This window comes from Myotis lucifugus, unplaced genomic scaffold (assembly GCF_000147115.1).
Source record: "Myotis lucifugus unplaced genomic scaffold, Myoluc2.0 scaffold_29, whole genome shotgun sequence".
Classification (NCBI taxonomy): domain Eukaryota; kingdom Metazoa; phylum Chordata; class Mammalia; order Chiroptera; family Vespertilionidae; genus Myotis; species Myotis lucifugus.
In genome coordinates, this window is record NW_005871077.1 from 57,363 (window position 1) to 73,727 (window position 16,365).

The following is a 16,365-nucleotide window of genomic DNA, read 5'->3' on the forward strand; positions in this document are numbered from 1 at the left end:
TCCGGGGCAGCTCTGGCCAGAGCCCAGCCAGAGCGAAGGAGGAAAACCGGTGCCAGCAGCCAAGGGAAGGGAAGGCCTATTGCACGAATCTCTTCGTGCAACAGGCCTCTAGTATATATATAAAAGCCGTGAGACCAGCTGACTATCTGGTAGCTATGATGGACACTTACCACCAGGGGGCAGACGCTCAATGCAGGAGTGGAAACCACAGGCATGGAAACATGGAACACACTGATGATTCTCAGAAGGAAGCAGGGAGGAGGAAGGGTGGGAAGAGATTAACCAAAGATGTTATATGCATACTAGAGGCCCGGTGCACGGATTCGTGCACCAGTGGGGTCCCTCGGCCTGGCCTGCACTCTCTCACAATCCGGGACCCCTCAGGGGATATTGGAGAGCTAGTTTCTGCCTGATCCCTTCAGGCCAGGCTGAGGGTCCCCACTGGTGCATGAATCCATGCGCCAGGCCTCTAGTAGAGATATAAACATAAAATGGTCTCTTTATTTCCCTTACTAGACTGTAGTTTCCTGAAGGACAATTAAAATCCTTATTTATTGCCCGGATGGTGTTGCTAAGTGGTTGAGCATCAACATATGAACCAGGAGTTCATGGTTTAATTCCTGGTCTGGGCACATGCTGGGGTTGCGGACTCGATCCCCAATAGGGGGTGTGCAGGAGGCAGCCAATCAGTGGTTCTCTCTCATCATTGATGTTTCTATATCTTCCTCTCCCTTCCTCTCTGAAACAAATAAAAACTATATTTTAAAAAATTCTCATTACTTACAGATTCTGTATTTGTGAATTTGTATCCCTCCTAAAATTTGTTTGTTACCTACAAATCAATATTTGGAATGCTTTTGCCGTCAATAGTGGACATGTGCAGAGCACTGAAAAATTTGAGTAGCCTAATGAGCATGCTTCCAGCTGAGGTTGAACAAAAGCATGTTCTCCCTTCTTGTTTCAGCTCATACTGTTAGCACGTATACTTTTCACAGTCTATTTAGTGCTATACTTTTCATAGTTTTGTGCTTTAAGCTAGTGATTTTGTTTAAAATGGTCCCCGTACTGTAGGAGCTCCAACCCAGGAAGCTCCATGCTGTTTTTTGCTAGTCCAAAAAAAACCATGTGGGGGGACCAGAGGGGACAGACATAGACTTTATTACTTCCATCTGGGGCAGACCCCATGGTGACCAGTTTGGTGCATTTCCACACTAGGCTAGGGGAGTCTAGGAGTTTCTCTAGCAAAGGAGAGAGGGAGAGAGAGGGAGCCGTGCTGGGAAAGGCCTGCGTGCAGCCCAAGGACAGAGAGTCTGGTGAGGCTTGTTAGCCGTCAAGGACATGGGAAACACTCTATAAGCTGCTCTGCTCCTTGTGGCCTCTGGCCAGGCAGACACTATTCTTCTGACTGGGAGGGGGGATTGGGCTATATCTTCGCTTGATACTGCACTACAGCCCCTAAGCAGAGTGCTGCAGAGCTCCGTTTTCTAGTATTCTTAAGTGCAGGAAGGCTGTGATGTGCCTGACAGAAAACGTGTGCTCAATAAGCTTCATAGTTCTGTTGGCCATGGGTTCAATGTTAATGAATCAAACACACATATTCAATAAGGTGCTTTTAAACAGAAACACACATAAAACAAGGTTACATATTGATCAGTTGATGAAAATGTTCTGACCAGAGGCTTTCAGGAACTAAATTTTCTATTTCCCCTAGGAGTAATAGTTCAGTCTTCACTAATTCACTGTTTGCCGTGACTTATAGAATGTAACTACCACAAGTAATGAGAACTGACTGTATCTGCCATTGTGCTATGCTTAGCACTTAGTATTTAGTAGATGGCCCAAGAGGATTATGAGCAAATGCCTGCAATAGAGGGAATTGAAAGGAATAAACCAACTCATTGGAAATGTTAAATATTGGAGTTCAGGAATTGGGATTTTAATACCATGAGGCCAATGGGAAGCTGTTGGAGACTTTCTCCTGGAGTGATCTTTAGATGTTGATTGAATGTGCTAGATGGTGTGATGAACAGAATGAATAACCCTGGGGCCCTGCTCTCAAGGAGTACTGCAGAAGCTCTGAGGGGCCCTTATGAAGACGAATTTCCCAGGGATTTATAGGATGGATTAGAACTGAGAGAAATGAAAGCACAAAACCAAGTCTTGTAGCTACTGAAGCAATCCTAATATGAGGTAGTAAAGACCAGAATTAGGGTGTTGCAGGGAGAACAGAGGAATGTGGTGCAGGTACTCAAGTTATTGTGAAGTGAACAGCAGTCAATGCCTTGGTACAGAAGAAGATGGGAGTGGGACTAAATTAAAATCAAGTTTGTTTTAATTTTGCCCCCGGCTTTGCTAGTTGCTGTGTTTGCAAATGTTTTCCTCCTCTAAGGTCATTACTCTGTAATGTGCTGAGTTCTTTTAAGACATTAGTAATGGGGTTCATAGTCCTCATCTTTTATAACTAACAAGCTGACGAATTGTTTGGGGTTTGGGGCTGAGAGCTGGGGATAATAGATATAATTTTATAATTAATAGTGAATTTTTATAGTTAATTGTGAAATTTTGCCTGGCGGGATGGAGGGGAGTCCAGAATTGAGTTATCCTTTTTGTTTTAAACTGAAAATGTGTGCCATCCAAGTGATTTCTGCAGTCATGATAAGTTATATTCAGCATCGTATACATAAATGTCACTAATGCAAATTTTACTACTATATTCTGAGAGAGTAAGAGATCAGTCATTCATTGAGAAATGTGTGTGAAAAAATACAGAGACCTGGGGATCAGCGTTAATTCTGTTTTCAGTGGCATATATAAAGTAGTAAGCTTTTTAAGTTTGTAAAGTAAATCCTTCATTGTATAGTGCTCAGTATCTTTCTTTACAGTTTCCATAAACTGAGAAATAAAACTTTGTTTTCACTCAGCATGATATTAGAAAGCTTTAGGTTTGGAAAGCTATTTAAACTTTAAATACTTTTGCAATGCATTTTTTTAAAATTAAAACTTATCTTTTAAAAAACAGTTTATATCTTAGTATAAATTATTTGCATTACCAGTTGTTTTATATGGTTATGCGAAAATGACTTCCTACTTGGAATCTTTGAAATAATACTTTTTTTCTGGTAAATTCATCTCAGATAATCAAGAAATGTAGATGTCTTTATGTTGATTTTCAAGAAAGAATTTGTATAGCATTTTAAACCAGTAGTATTTGTTCTATCTGTGGCTAAATACCACATGTGTTAAACACTACTTGGGATTAAAAATTAAAGGAATTTTTATGTCCTTTATATTTTCTCATCTGCTTGTTTAACGTATCTGTGTGAACAAAGCTATGTTTGTAAAGTATATTAAGTTTTGTTTAGCCTTCTTCTCAACTGCAAGTACTCCACGGACCTTAATTCAAGGTTCTTCTCCCTGGACTGATTGATACATAAACAGAAGACAGATGGTGTATAGATGACTCTGATGATAATTCATTTTTTAGCTAGTCATGAAGATATTTTGATTACAGAGTATTAAGTAATTAACACAGTCTTCAATGTTAGTCTTGCCAAAAAGGGAGCACATGGAAAACAAGTTACATGTTATTCATACCCAACAAAGGATGCACTGTGGTGAAATGATTTTAATTCCCAATGCTAGATTAGGACTGGAGTTGTTTAAAATATGTCACATTGTAAGCTAAGTCAATTACACACAGACCAAATAAAAAAGGTAACTGCACAGTTTTGAGGCATAAATATTTGTTTTGGGAAGTATTTAGATGTTACTATATAAAAGAAACCAGTATTTTTACATTTAGGTAACAGTCTGTGTACAGCTAATTAAAAAATTACATGGCTTGATTTTAAGTTTATGTGAATCGTAATCACCATGGAGCTTGCTTTTCGTGTCATGAATTTAAAACTGAAATCTGAGTGCTCACAATTCAACAGCATGTTATATCCCTGCTGTTTTTAAAGTTTTGGAAAAAGAAATCCAAGCAAAATGTCAGAAGGACAAAAACTAATTAGAATTGTCTGAATAGATAGGCCACTTAAATTTTCATTTACACATATTAGTTAAGTTTATGTCTCTATTTTTATTTCACAATAGGATAATTGATCGCTTAGATGGAGTTCGTTTGTTGTGGTCCTTGCTGAAAAACCCCCACCCAGATGTGAAGGCCAGCGCTGCTTGGGCCCTCTGTCCCTGCATCCAAAATGCTAAGGTAATAAACTACAGATCATTCAATTCTGGGATCTCTAATACTATATTGAATAATGTCACCACAGTCCACTAATTGCTTTTGACATTTTTTGGTCAGATTTATCTGGTGGAAAGAGTCCTGAACATTTGTGCCAAATTATTTTGGAACAATGTCTTTTCCTGGTCAGTTTTTAGATGCCAAATGAAATTAGGCTAAGATGGCACAGTGTTTACTAAGTTCTACTTGGCTGGGGCAATTGAAACAAGTACCCCAGAAAAGTTGACCGTTTTATCCTCTTGGATGATAAGAAATTTGCCTGCATTCATTGGCTACTTTCAGAAGCACAAGACTGCTCTTATTTATAGCACAAAATATAACAGTGAAAGATCACTACATTGTTACCTTGAAAAAGTCACTTAATTTCACAAATCACACTTTTCTTATCTATCAGTAAGGATTGATATTAAACCTATGAATAAAATTTTTACATGAATGAAAATACTGAACTGGAAATTTCTGAATTCTTTTAGCTCTTCATTTTAAAATTTTATTCTTTGTTGTTGTTGTTAATCCTCGCCAGAGGATATTTTTCTATTGATTTTTAGAGAGAGTGGAAGGGAGAGATAGAGACAGAGAGAAACATTGATGTGAGAGACACATTGATTGGTTGCCTCCCACATGAGCCCTGACCAGGGCCAGGGATTGAGCCTGCAACTGAGGTACATGTCCTTGAGCAGAATCCAATGCAGGACCCTTTAGTCCACAGGCTGATGTTCTATCCACTGAGCCAAACCAGCTAGGGCTAAAATTTTATTATCTTTAAAGATCTCTTTTCAGCCTTTTTTGGTTCTCTTAAATTTTTTTGCTGTAGGTTTACAGATTTCCCTTTAAGATCCTTGTTGCTAGAGATATTTCCCTCTGTTGAATATTTTTAATTAAAAGATTTAATTTCTATAATAAAGTTAATATTACTCTGTATGTCATCCAAAATATATGTGACCATAACACAATCTTTTGTAAAAAGTGGATTGTGTTGTATATGAATAGTAGAAGGAGACCTATTAATTACAAACTGCAAAATAAAATAATTTTTTATAACAACAAATAAATAAATAAAGCAACTCAGATGTCAATCTACAGGAAAATGGACAACATCATTATCATATATGATGATAGTATAGTCATGTAATATCATACAATGCAGCAGTGAAAAATGAATGTATTTCAGCAGTGTATTCACCAATGTTGATATATCTTAAATAGATTGAATAAAATAAAAAAGTTTCAGAAGTAGATATACAATATAATTCTTATTATACAGGGTTCAAAGAAAAATTTAGAATGCAAACTTTGAATGATATTATTTAGGGAGCAGGACAGATGCCTATTGGGGAAAGATTACTACACATCGTCAAAGGGTGTCCTCATCAGTGAGATGAGCAAATCAGCTTAGCCCTTTTTTCATGATATGAACTACCAAGGATCAACAAATATTTAAGGAAAGCTAATGGCACTGGAGACAAGCCAAGTTTAATAAGGAGTACTAACTTCAGAGAAAACAAAGATAATGTAAAGAATAGATTATAACATTAAATTTTAAAAATTAACATTCTCAGAATGACCCAAGGGGAATACTATGCCCCAAAAGGCTGTTATAAAGATAGACATATTCATAGACTGAGAGATGATTTTTGGAAATTAAAAATATATTTGGCAAAAGAAATAAATTTTATTGAAGAGACAAATACTAGATTTGATATGACTAATTATCAGGAAGGTAAAGATTGGTAAATAACTAAGAATGTAAAGTCAAATTAAAAAGAAAATAGGAACACGTATGTAATACCTTAATCAATAAAGAAAAAAAATAAATAAAAAGAAAAAAAGAACTTGACACATGCAAAAAAGAAAACAATTGAAAGGAAGAAATAATCATAAAACAAAAGGTGGGGGTGGGAGTTTCTGTGAACTGAAGAGGCGAGGAAAGATTCTAGTCTCCAGATTGAAAAGACCCACTTAGTGCCAAACGGGGGAAACAACGTTATCTATGCTAGACACAAATTCAAATTTGATATTTCCCTAAAGGAAAGAAGAAAGTTACATAAGTACAAGAATTATATTATTAGTAGACTTAACATCATTTGCAATAAATTGTGAAATATTTTTAAAGGGAAATATTTTTATCCTAGAATTACATGTTCTGCAAAACTAGCATTCAACTGAGTATAGTGTAAGGACAGAATAAAGACATTATTCTTTTAGAATTGTCAGGACTCAGGAAACTTATCCCAAATGAACCTTTTCTGAAAAAGTAATTAGTTTAGAATATTTTCCAACAAAACAAAAGATTCTAAGAAAAGAATGACATGAATATAGAAACAATAATGAAAAAATAAATCATTAGAATTATAGTTAAATATGAGTTTGTGTTGATATCTTTCAAATTATTAAGAAAGAATTACTTTAAAAGTAATGGCCTATGACAGTTCCATTTTTAATTTTTTTAAGGAAACTCTACACTGTTTTCCACAGTGGTTATATCAGTCTGCATTTCCACCAGCAGTGTACTAGGGTTCCCTTTTCTCCACACCCTCACCAGCACTTGTTGTTTGTTGATTTATTGATAGTAGCCATTCTGGCAAGTGTGATGTAACACCTCATTATAGTTTTAATTTGCATCTCTCTGATGATTAGTGATGAGTAATTGTTCATGTCTCTTGGCCATTTGTCTGTCTTCTTTGGAGACGTGTCTATTCAGGTCCTCTATCCATTTTTTAATTGGGTTGTTTTTCTTTTATTGAGTTGTATGAGTATTTTATATATTTTGGAAATTGACCCCTTATCAGATGTATTATTGGCAAATATGTTGTCCCATGCAGTGGGTTCCCTTTTTCAATTTAATGCTGGTTTCTTTTGCTATGCAGAAGCTTTTTATTTTGATGTAGTTCTATTTATTTATTTTTCCCCTTTGCTTCTGTTGTCCTAGGTGATGTATCAGGGAAAATTCTACTATGTGAGATGCCTGAGCTTTTGCTGCATGTTTTCTTTCATTATTTTTATAGTTTTATGACTTACATTTAAGTCTTTTTCCATTTTGAGTTTATTCTTGTGTATGGAATAAGGTGCTGGTCTAGTTTCATTTTTTTGCATATATCTTCTTTCTCAAGATTGCTGCTACAATTTGTAGTCTTTTTTCCTAGGAATATATCCTAAGAAGCCTGAAATACTAATCAGAAAGAATATATGCACCCCTATGTTCATAGCAGCTTTATTTACAATAGCTAAGATCAAGATCTTGAAATAGCCCAAGTGTCCATCAGTAGATGAATAGATTATAAAATTGTGGTACATTTACACAATGGAATACTATGCAGCTGTAGAAAAGAAGGCTCTCTTACCCTTTGAGACAACAAGGAGGGACCTAAAGGGTATTATGGTCAGTGAAATAAGCCAGTCAGAGAAAGACAAGTATCACATGACCTCACTTATATGTGGAATCTAATGAACAAAATAAACTGATGAACAAATAAATCCAGAGACATTAAATGTGCAACAGACTGATGTATTTCAGAAAAAAAGGGGGTGGGAGGGGTGAGGAGAGATTAACCAAAGAAGTTATCCTATATAATAAAAGGCTAATATGCAAATTGACACAATGGTGAAATGACCAGTCGCTATGACACGCACTGACCACTGGCGAGTGCAGCGGCGGTGGCGGGAGCCTCTCTTGCCTCTGTGGTAGTGCTAAAGATGTCCAACTGCCATGGGGATGGGCAACTGATCAATGTTTCTCTCTCCCTCCCTCCTTCCCTCCCTCCCTCCCTCTCTAAAATCAGTGAAAACATATCCTTAGGTGAGGATTAAAATAAATAAACAAACACGTGAAAATGAAATGTATATAATTGCATTTTCAAATTTTGAAGCATTTATACTTCTGAAGTAATTACAGCATAAAACTGCACTAAGACTTTTGGGCCATGCCGTGTGTGAGTGTGTGTGTGTGTGTGTGTGTGTGTGTGTGTACGTTTAGTAAGCTTTAAACAATGTTTTATATTTTATTGATTAATTCTTTTCACACTAAACAAAATCAATATTTAAAACCCATGAATTGCTGATCTATTTGCTTTTAATACTTATACCAAAAATTAATCACAAATCAAGAATAGGTTTTGTATTTGATTCCATTTTTAACCTATAACATAGGAATCTAAGAGTTGAATGAGCTTTTCTCTCAGTTGCACCCATGTATTATACCCAAGGAGGTACAACTTCATCTGTTACTTTACTGGGCTGCCTTTAGGTAAGTGTGAAAGCACCAAAATATAAAATGATGCCAGAGAGGAACAATTTTTAACTGGACTGGATTTAATATTTCAGAAGCATTTACATTTAAGTTTTCATTTTGCCTTGAAGAGCTTTGTGGAATACATGAATAGAGTAATATTAAAAGTTAGCAATGATTTAATTGTATCTTTAGGCATATCAAATAATTTCATAAATTCAATAACATTTATTTATTTGCCAAACCCTGTGCAAGTACACATTATATTTCATATACCTTTTTTTTGTTTTGTATCTTAACATTCATGTAATTAAGCATCTAGTGTTTAAAACACAGAATGAGGTTAAATGAAACAAACTTTCATTAGAGCCTTTCTAGAATATTCTTCCACTGAAGAAGAGAAAATAAAGTTACCTTTGACCTACTGATAAAAATTTGAGCTTATTTCCTCAGGGATGTGTTTTATAATTGACGTTGTGTGAGGACAGTGTTTTCCTTGGTTGTATGTAAAATAATATTGCTTTTTACAATCAATTGCCTTTTAGATTAGCTGAAGTAATATGAGTAAGGATACTTGTAAATGTCTATATGCATGGAGGTTGTGTATTCCTTTCCAATCTTATTTTACATCACCAGCCAAAGCTTATCCCACTTGATTATGTTCAGGTTAGCAATTTCAAGTTGCATTTTGTATATTGTTTTCAGGTGAGTTAAAATTGTTTGCTAATCTATATATGTAAAAGCCTAAGTGACTGACCGTTTGACAGTTGGACCATTTGACTGGTAGCTATAACAGGCACTGACCACCAGGGGGCAGACACTCAACGCACAGGCATGGAAACATGGAACAGACTGATGAATCTCAGAGGGAAAGGGAGATGGGGAGAGTGGGAAGAGATTAACCAAAGATCTTATATGCATACTAGAGACCTGGTGTGGGTCCCGTGGCCTGGCCTATGGAGATCGGACTGAAACTGGTTCTCTGACTTCCCCTGAGGGGTCCCAGATTGTGAGAGGGTGCAGGCCAGGCCGAGGGACACCACAGGTGCATGAATCCATGCACTGGGCCTCTAGTAAGATTGTAAGTTCTGAGGGTGAATAGAGGCAGGAAGTGTTTTTTGTTTTGTTTTGTTTTGTTTTAGTATGCTGGGCCCCCAGCTTGCAGTAAAATATTAGAAACAGAGTAGATCTTGCCACAAATGTTGGCCCATTCTTTCCTCCTCCTCCTCATCCCTCCCCCAATCAGGTAAGTTAATGACATAACTTTCTAAGAAAAATTACCTTTTATTTTTAAGAAAGCATTTCCACATTTTTTTACATAAGCTACTTTGTAAATCACTTTAGATATATTAATTTATGAATCATAGGATTTGTCATCATTTGAAATAAATAACTTCTTTGTCTGGATTAATGGCACTGACAGTAATGCTGCAGAAACCAACTATTGTCGATTATAGCTAAGTAATACAAATGGGAGGACAGCACAAGCCATGTCTTCAGACAAGTTATTGCTCCTTCAGGGTCCCACCACATCTGTCAGGCATTGTGAAACCTAAGCATACTATGTGTCCATGTGGAATGGATATGGTGAAATGTCAACTGTTCGAAACAGATGTTATCCATTTTTTATATTGTTAACAGCATACATATTAGGACACATTTTCAGATCTATCTATGAAGAAAATGAGATGTAATAGTTACTTATAGTGAATTTATTGCATCTTTTCCTATTTGGAAATATTTAAAGCTACCTATCAATGAATGAGCCAGGCAACCAAATACCAGAATCAAAGACTTCAGTAATGAATAGTGGAGTAGTTGACACAAAAAAGATTCATAACGTAAGTTTGCATTGTAATTATTTTGTTGTTATGTGAATAAAAAAATAAACTGTAGGATTTTTGTAGTATACTACACTTTTATCAGCATACCAATGTCTCAAAGAGCTTTAAAATTTTTCTTCATTTGGAGGTCAGTATTTTATAGTTTTTGATTGCTTATCAGTGATAAAAAATGTACCTAGTGAAAAAGGTGTGTTTTCCCAGCTTAATAATTATCTGTCCTTTCTTCATATGCTTAGGAAATCAGAGTGTGAAATGTGAGTCTGTTTTTGGTATTGTATAAAACTTTCAAGAATATCTATGAGAGAAAATAAGCATATATAGTTTTAAAATTACTCAGTGTTCAGTCTATCAAGAACTGAAGAAGATAAAGGCTGAACTAAAGTGAACTAATAACAACAACAAAAAGTCACTGCATTTTTCTTTTCAAATTTTTATTTCAAAGTGTACCATTTAAAGTGTTTTCTGGGTTAGATTAAGGAAAGTTTATGTTGTTTTTCAGTTTTAAGATTGCTAAAAAGGACAGAGGCCCAAGATTTGACCTCTGTAGTGATCTCATTTAGTAAATTTCCTGAGCTTCAAGTCTGCTTGCAGACAAATAACTGCTTTGTGAAAAGTGTGAGAGATTTGTAAATGAAAGTGAAAAGCTGTTCCTTTCAAGCTGAATGATCAAACACATTTTTTGAGAAAAACAGTGGTTGAACAGGTGTTTAGTATTAGGGGCTTGTGATGTAAAGAATGCAACAACTGAATCTGGTGAAAATCCATGTAGTATTAAATTCTTTGTTGTTAAGAAGCAAAATTCTATGCTGCAGAAAGTCAACTCAAATTTGTGCTCCATGAACAGTAAGATATTGAAAAATGCAGAAACTCACATAAAAGAGTGTATAATTGTGTTATATCACTTACAATCATTTTTATACCTTTTACCAATATTTATATAAAATTTCATTGCATTTTTATATATTGTATTTTTTTGTGAATATTGCAAGTGTTTATAGCAATTTCCTCACTTGTTTCTTTCATTAATGACTAAGATATTTTATTAAGAACAAAGTAAAAGTTAATACTTTTTGCCCTTTCATAAGAAGTGTTTTACATAATTCATGTTAATTTATAATCACCACTTCCTTATAAATCAGATAGGAAACAGGCATTCTTATTTTAGAATAAATATTCTGAATGTGTAAGTAGGTTGTAGAATTAGGGAAAAAACTCAAATAATGTCTCTTTCAAATCAGTAATATATCTATGAGATAATTTGCCTTGTAACCTGCTTAAACTTAATTTTGCTACTTGTTTAGAAAATAATGTCTGGTTTTGAATTTTGATCTTGGAGGGGAAATGTCTCTAGTAATTTCAGAAGCAGTGGCCTAAGGATCCGCTCCAAACAGAGAAACCAAAGACATTTGAGAATGGTTACTCCAAAGAGAAGAGAACAAGTTAATGTCTGTGAGGTCCAAATACAAGCTTGGGCAATTTTAGTCAGGAATGTTGAGTGCTGAGTGTGGATGAGGCCAACTTCCTGACTACAGGTGTGACGGAACACAGCTGATCAAACAGTACAGGAATTTGACATCACTCTGTTTAACTTTAGCTGCCCAATGAGCCATGGCCAATCAGTAAGCCACAGAGAACCTGGAGAAGGCTTGCATAAGAGGGAGCAGTTTCATACTAAGAATCCTGCCATAAACACGTTTATAAGCTTGGATTTGGTCATGTTTGGGCCTAGAATGTATAGCTGCCTGACAATGTGTCAAAGAGTGTGCAACATTTTTGTTTCTTAACCTAAAACCTCTTTAAAATATAATTTGTGTTTTTTGTTCTGCCAGCCTACTTTGGGTCTACTATCATTTTTAACTCACCAAAAAGTTCACAGTGTGTTGCTCATCTGGCCTCCAGTTCCTAAAATCATAAAATATTAAAGTGAACTACATTTCAAATGTTTTTCTGTATGCCAGATTTGCAAGTGGGGATAGGAAGGGCCAAAACAAAAGTGTGGGTATAAAGTAGCTTCTCTTGAGATCATAGCTGAAAGGACCACTATCTACAAGTCAAATCTATAGGATGACACTCTAACCAACTGAGCTACTGGACCAGGGAGTTAATATTTTTAAATGGTAAAAGGTAAGGGTCCAACTTCATTCCTTTGCATATGAATATCCAGTTTTCCCAGCATTATTTGTTGAAGACTGTCCTTTTTCTTCATTGAATGTTCTTGGAAGCCTTTGGTCATGACAAAATGATTTTGTTGAAAATCATTTGAAAGAATAGCCAAGGGTTTATTTCTGGGTCTCTATTCTATTCCATTGGTCTACATGTCTGTTTTTATGTCATTATCACACTGTTTTAATTACTGTTGCTTTGTAGTAAGTTTGAACTCTGGAAGTGTGAGGACTCCAACTTTGTTCTTCTTGTCTCTCAATTTGTTTATGTGATGTATCACATTTATTGATTTGCAGATATAGTACCATCCTTGCATCCCTGGAATAAATCCCACTTGGTCATGGTATATGATTTTTCTAATGTAATGCTGAATCCGATTTGCTAGAATTTTGTTAAGGATTTTAGCATCTATGTTCATCAAGGATATTGGCCTGTAGTTCTCTTTGTTTTCTTGTGTGTTTTTTTTGTGTGGTGTCTTTATCTGGTTTTGGAATTAGGGTAATGTTGGCTTCATAGAAAGAGCTTGAAAGTGTGTCTTCCTCTTGAATTTTTTTGGAATAGTCTGAAGAGGATAGGTTTTAGTTCTTCTTTGAATGTTTGGTGAAACTCCCCTGTAAAGCTGTCTGGTCCAGGGCTTTTGTTTTCAGGAAGATTTTTGATCACTGCTTCAATTTCTTCGGTAGCTATCGGACTATTCAGGTTTTTTTTATTCTTCCTAATTGAGTTTTGGGAGCTTGTATTTTTCTAAGAATATGTCCATTTCATCTAGGTTGTCCATTTTGTTGGAATAGAGTTGTTCATAATGTTTTTTCATAATCCTTTGTATTTCTGTGGGATCAGTTGTTACTTCACCTCTTTCATATCTGATTTTGTCTATACCACCACCATTTTCTGATTTTGTTTATTTGGGTCCTCTCTCTTTGCTTCTTGGTGAGCCTGCCTAGAGGTTCATCAATCATGTTTATCCTTTCAGCTCTTGGTTTTGTTGATTTTTTGTATTGTTTTTCTTTTTGGTCTCTATGTCGTTTATTTCTGCTCTGATCTTTATTATTTCCTTCCTTCTGCTTACGCTGGGCTTTTCTTGTTGTTCTCTTTTCTAACCCTTTGACTTGTAGGGTTAGATAATTTATTACCATTTTTTCTTATTTGTTGAGATAGTCCTGTAGAGCTATGAACTTCCCTCTCAAGACTGCTTTCACTGTGTCCCATAGATTTTGAATTGTGTTTTCATTGTCATTTGTTGCCATGATGCCTTTTATTTCTTCTTTGATCTCTTTGGTAACCCAATCATTGTTTAATAGCATGCTATTTAGCCTCCAGGTGTTTGATTTTTTCCCATTGTTTTTATTGTAGTTGATTTCTAATTTTATGCCATTGTGATCTGAGAAGATGCTTGATAGGATTTCTATCTTCTTGAATTTGAAGAGACTTTGCCTGTGTCCCAATATGTGGTCTGTCTTTGAAAATGACCCATGTGCACTAGAGAAGAATGTATATTCTGTGGCTTTGGGGTGGAATGTTCTGAAGATGTCAATTAATTCCATCTGATCTAGTGAGTCACTTAGGCTTTATGTTTCTTTGCTGATTTTTTGTTTAGAGGATTTGTCCAATGGTGATAGTGGGGTATTAAAGTCCTCTGCTATGACTGTGTTGCTGTCAATCTCTCCCTTGATATCTTCCAGAAGTTTTTTTTTTAATGTATTTGGGTGCTCCTGTATTGGGTGCATATATGTTTACCAGAGTTATATCTTCTTGTTGAATTGCTCCCTTTAGTATTTTGAAGTGGCCTTCCTTATCTCTTGTTATGGCCTTCACTTTGAGGTCTAATTTGTCAGATATAAGTATTGCTACCCCAGCTTTTATTTTCATTTCCATTCGCCTGAAAAACCTTTTTCCATCCCTTCACCATCTGTGTGAGTCCTTTGTTCTGAGGTGGGTCTCCTGAAGACAGCATATATATATGGGTCATGTTTTCTTATCCACTCAGCTACCCTATGTCTTTTGATTGGGGCATTTAATCCATTTACATTTAAAGTTATTATTGATAGGTACTTGTTTGTCGCCATTTTTATTCTTTATGCTGTGTTCCTTCTTCCCTCCCTATTTCTTCTTTTTATAGTATATCCTTTAGCATTTCTTGAATTGCTGGTTTGGTGGTAATAAACTCCCTTAGTCCTTTTTTGTCTGTGAAGCTCCTGATTTCACCCTCAACTTTGATTGATAGTCTTGCCGGGTACACTATTCTTGGATTCAGATGCTTGCTTTGCATGACTTTGTATATTTCATTCCATTCCCTTCTGGCCTGATGTGTTTCTGTTGAGAAATCAGTTGATAGTCTGATGGGAGATCCCTTGTAGGTAACTTTCTGTCTTTCTCTGGCAGCCTCTAAGATTCTTACTTTGTTGTTGGTGTTTGCCAATTTAATTATAATGTGTCTTGGTGTTGGCTTTTTGGGGTTCATCTTGTTTGGAACTCTGTGAGCTTCTTGGACTTGTGTGAGTCTTTTCTTTCCAATAACAGGGAAGTTTTCTGTCATTATTTCTTCAAACAGGTTTTCTGTTCCTTGCTCAGTTTCCTCTCCTCTGGCACCCCTATTATGCGGATGTTGTTTCATTTTGTGTTGTGCCAAACTTCCCTTAGGTTCTCCTCCTGTTTTTAAGTGTTTTTTTTTTTCCAGGTGCTGCTCTGCTTGGGTATTTTTTTCTACCTTGTCTTCTAACTCACTGATGCAGTCCCTTGTTTCTTCTAGTCTACTGTTGATGCTTTATATTGTGTTCTTTATTGCAGCAATGTCATTCTTAATTTCTTCTTGGCTCTTCTTCATTTCCTCTTGGTTCTTACACATACTGTTGAATTGGTCTTCCATCCTTTTCAGCATCCTTATGACCATTGCTCTGAATCCTTTCTCTGACATATTGCTTGCCTCCATTTCGTTACTTCCTTTTCTGGTGATTCCTTCTTTTCTTTCATATGGGGGCTGTTTCTTTGTTTCCCCATATTCACTCCTCTCAGAGTGTCTGGTTATGTAGTTCTCTCTCTCCTTCATTGACTAAAGGCACAAAACACAACACAACAAGACACAATACACAGGGCACCAAACACAAATGTCTTCATGATACCAATAACCCTAACTAAAGGTGACCACCAGAGAAAAGAGAATTAGGGGAGAGAAAAGAGTGCAAAAATGATATTCAGAAAAGGCAAAAATGTAAGAGAAAAAAGAAAGAGAAGATAAAAGAAGAGGGAAAAATATATGTATATATAGAGAAAACTCCAAACAACAACAACAACTAATTCAAAAAATGCAAACAACAAACACCCAGAGAAGAATGAAAACAACAACTAATCCAAAAAATTCAAACAACAAACACCCAAACAACAAACACCCAGATGAATCTGAAGAGGCCGAGCTTATTTCCAGAAGGAAGGTCAAGGAATTGAATGGATGGGGAAATGGCCACAATTCAGTATAGAGGAGGTAGAAAGAGAATGAATGTTTAAGAAGAAAAGTAAAAACCAAAATAAAAAAATTTAAAAGAGAAAAAATATATATATAATAGAAAAAATTATATATATGTGTGTACACACATATATATATTAGAGGCCCGGTCCCTCACCCCAGCCTGCAGCCTCTCCAATTCGGGACATCCCTCTCACAATCTGGGACTGCTGGCTCCTAACCACTTACCTGCCTGCCTACCTGACTGCCCCTAACCCCTCTGCCTGCCTGCCTGATCACCCCTAACCGCCTCTGCCTGCCTGCCTGATGCCCCTAACTGTTCCCCTGCCAGCCTGATCACCCCTAACCACTCTGCCTCGGCCCTTGCCACTGTGACATTGGCAGGAAGGATGCCTGGAAGACGTCCGGTCTATCTGGTCTAGTTTTT

General features: G+C 36.1%; 1 protein-coding gene across 1 annotated transcript in view; it reads left to right on the forward strand.

Annotated features, from left to right (window-relative positions):
- The window catches only part of ARMC4 (armadillo repeat containing 4), a 137,747-nt gene that overhangs the window by 35,686 nt on the left and 85,696 nt on the right, over positions 1 to 16,365 (forward strand). The window contains exon 7 of the mRNA XM_006086631.1: positions 4,096 to 4,210. Coding sequence (XP_006086693.1) covers positions 4,096 to 4,210 — 115 coding nt within the window. The remainder of the gene's footprint in view (positions 1 to 4,095; positions 4,211 to 16,365) is intronic.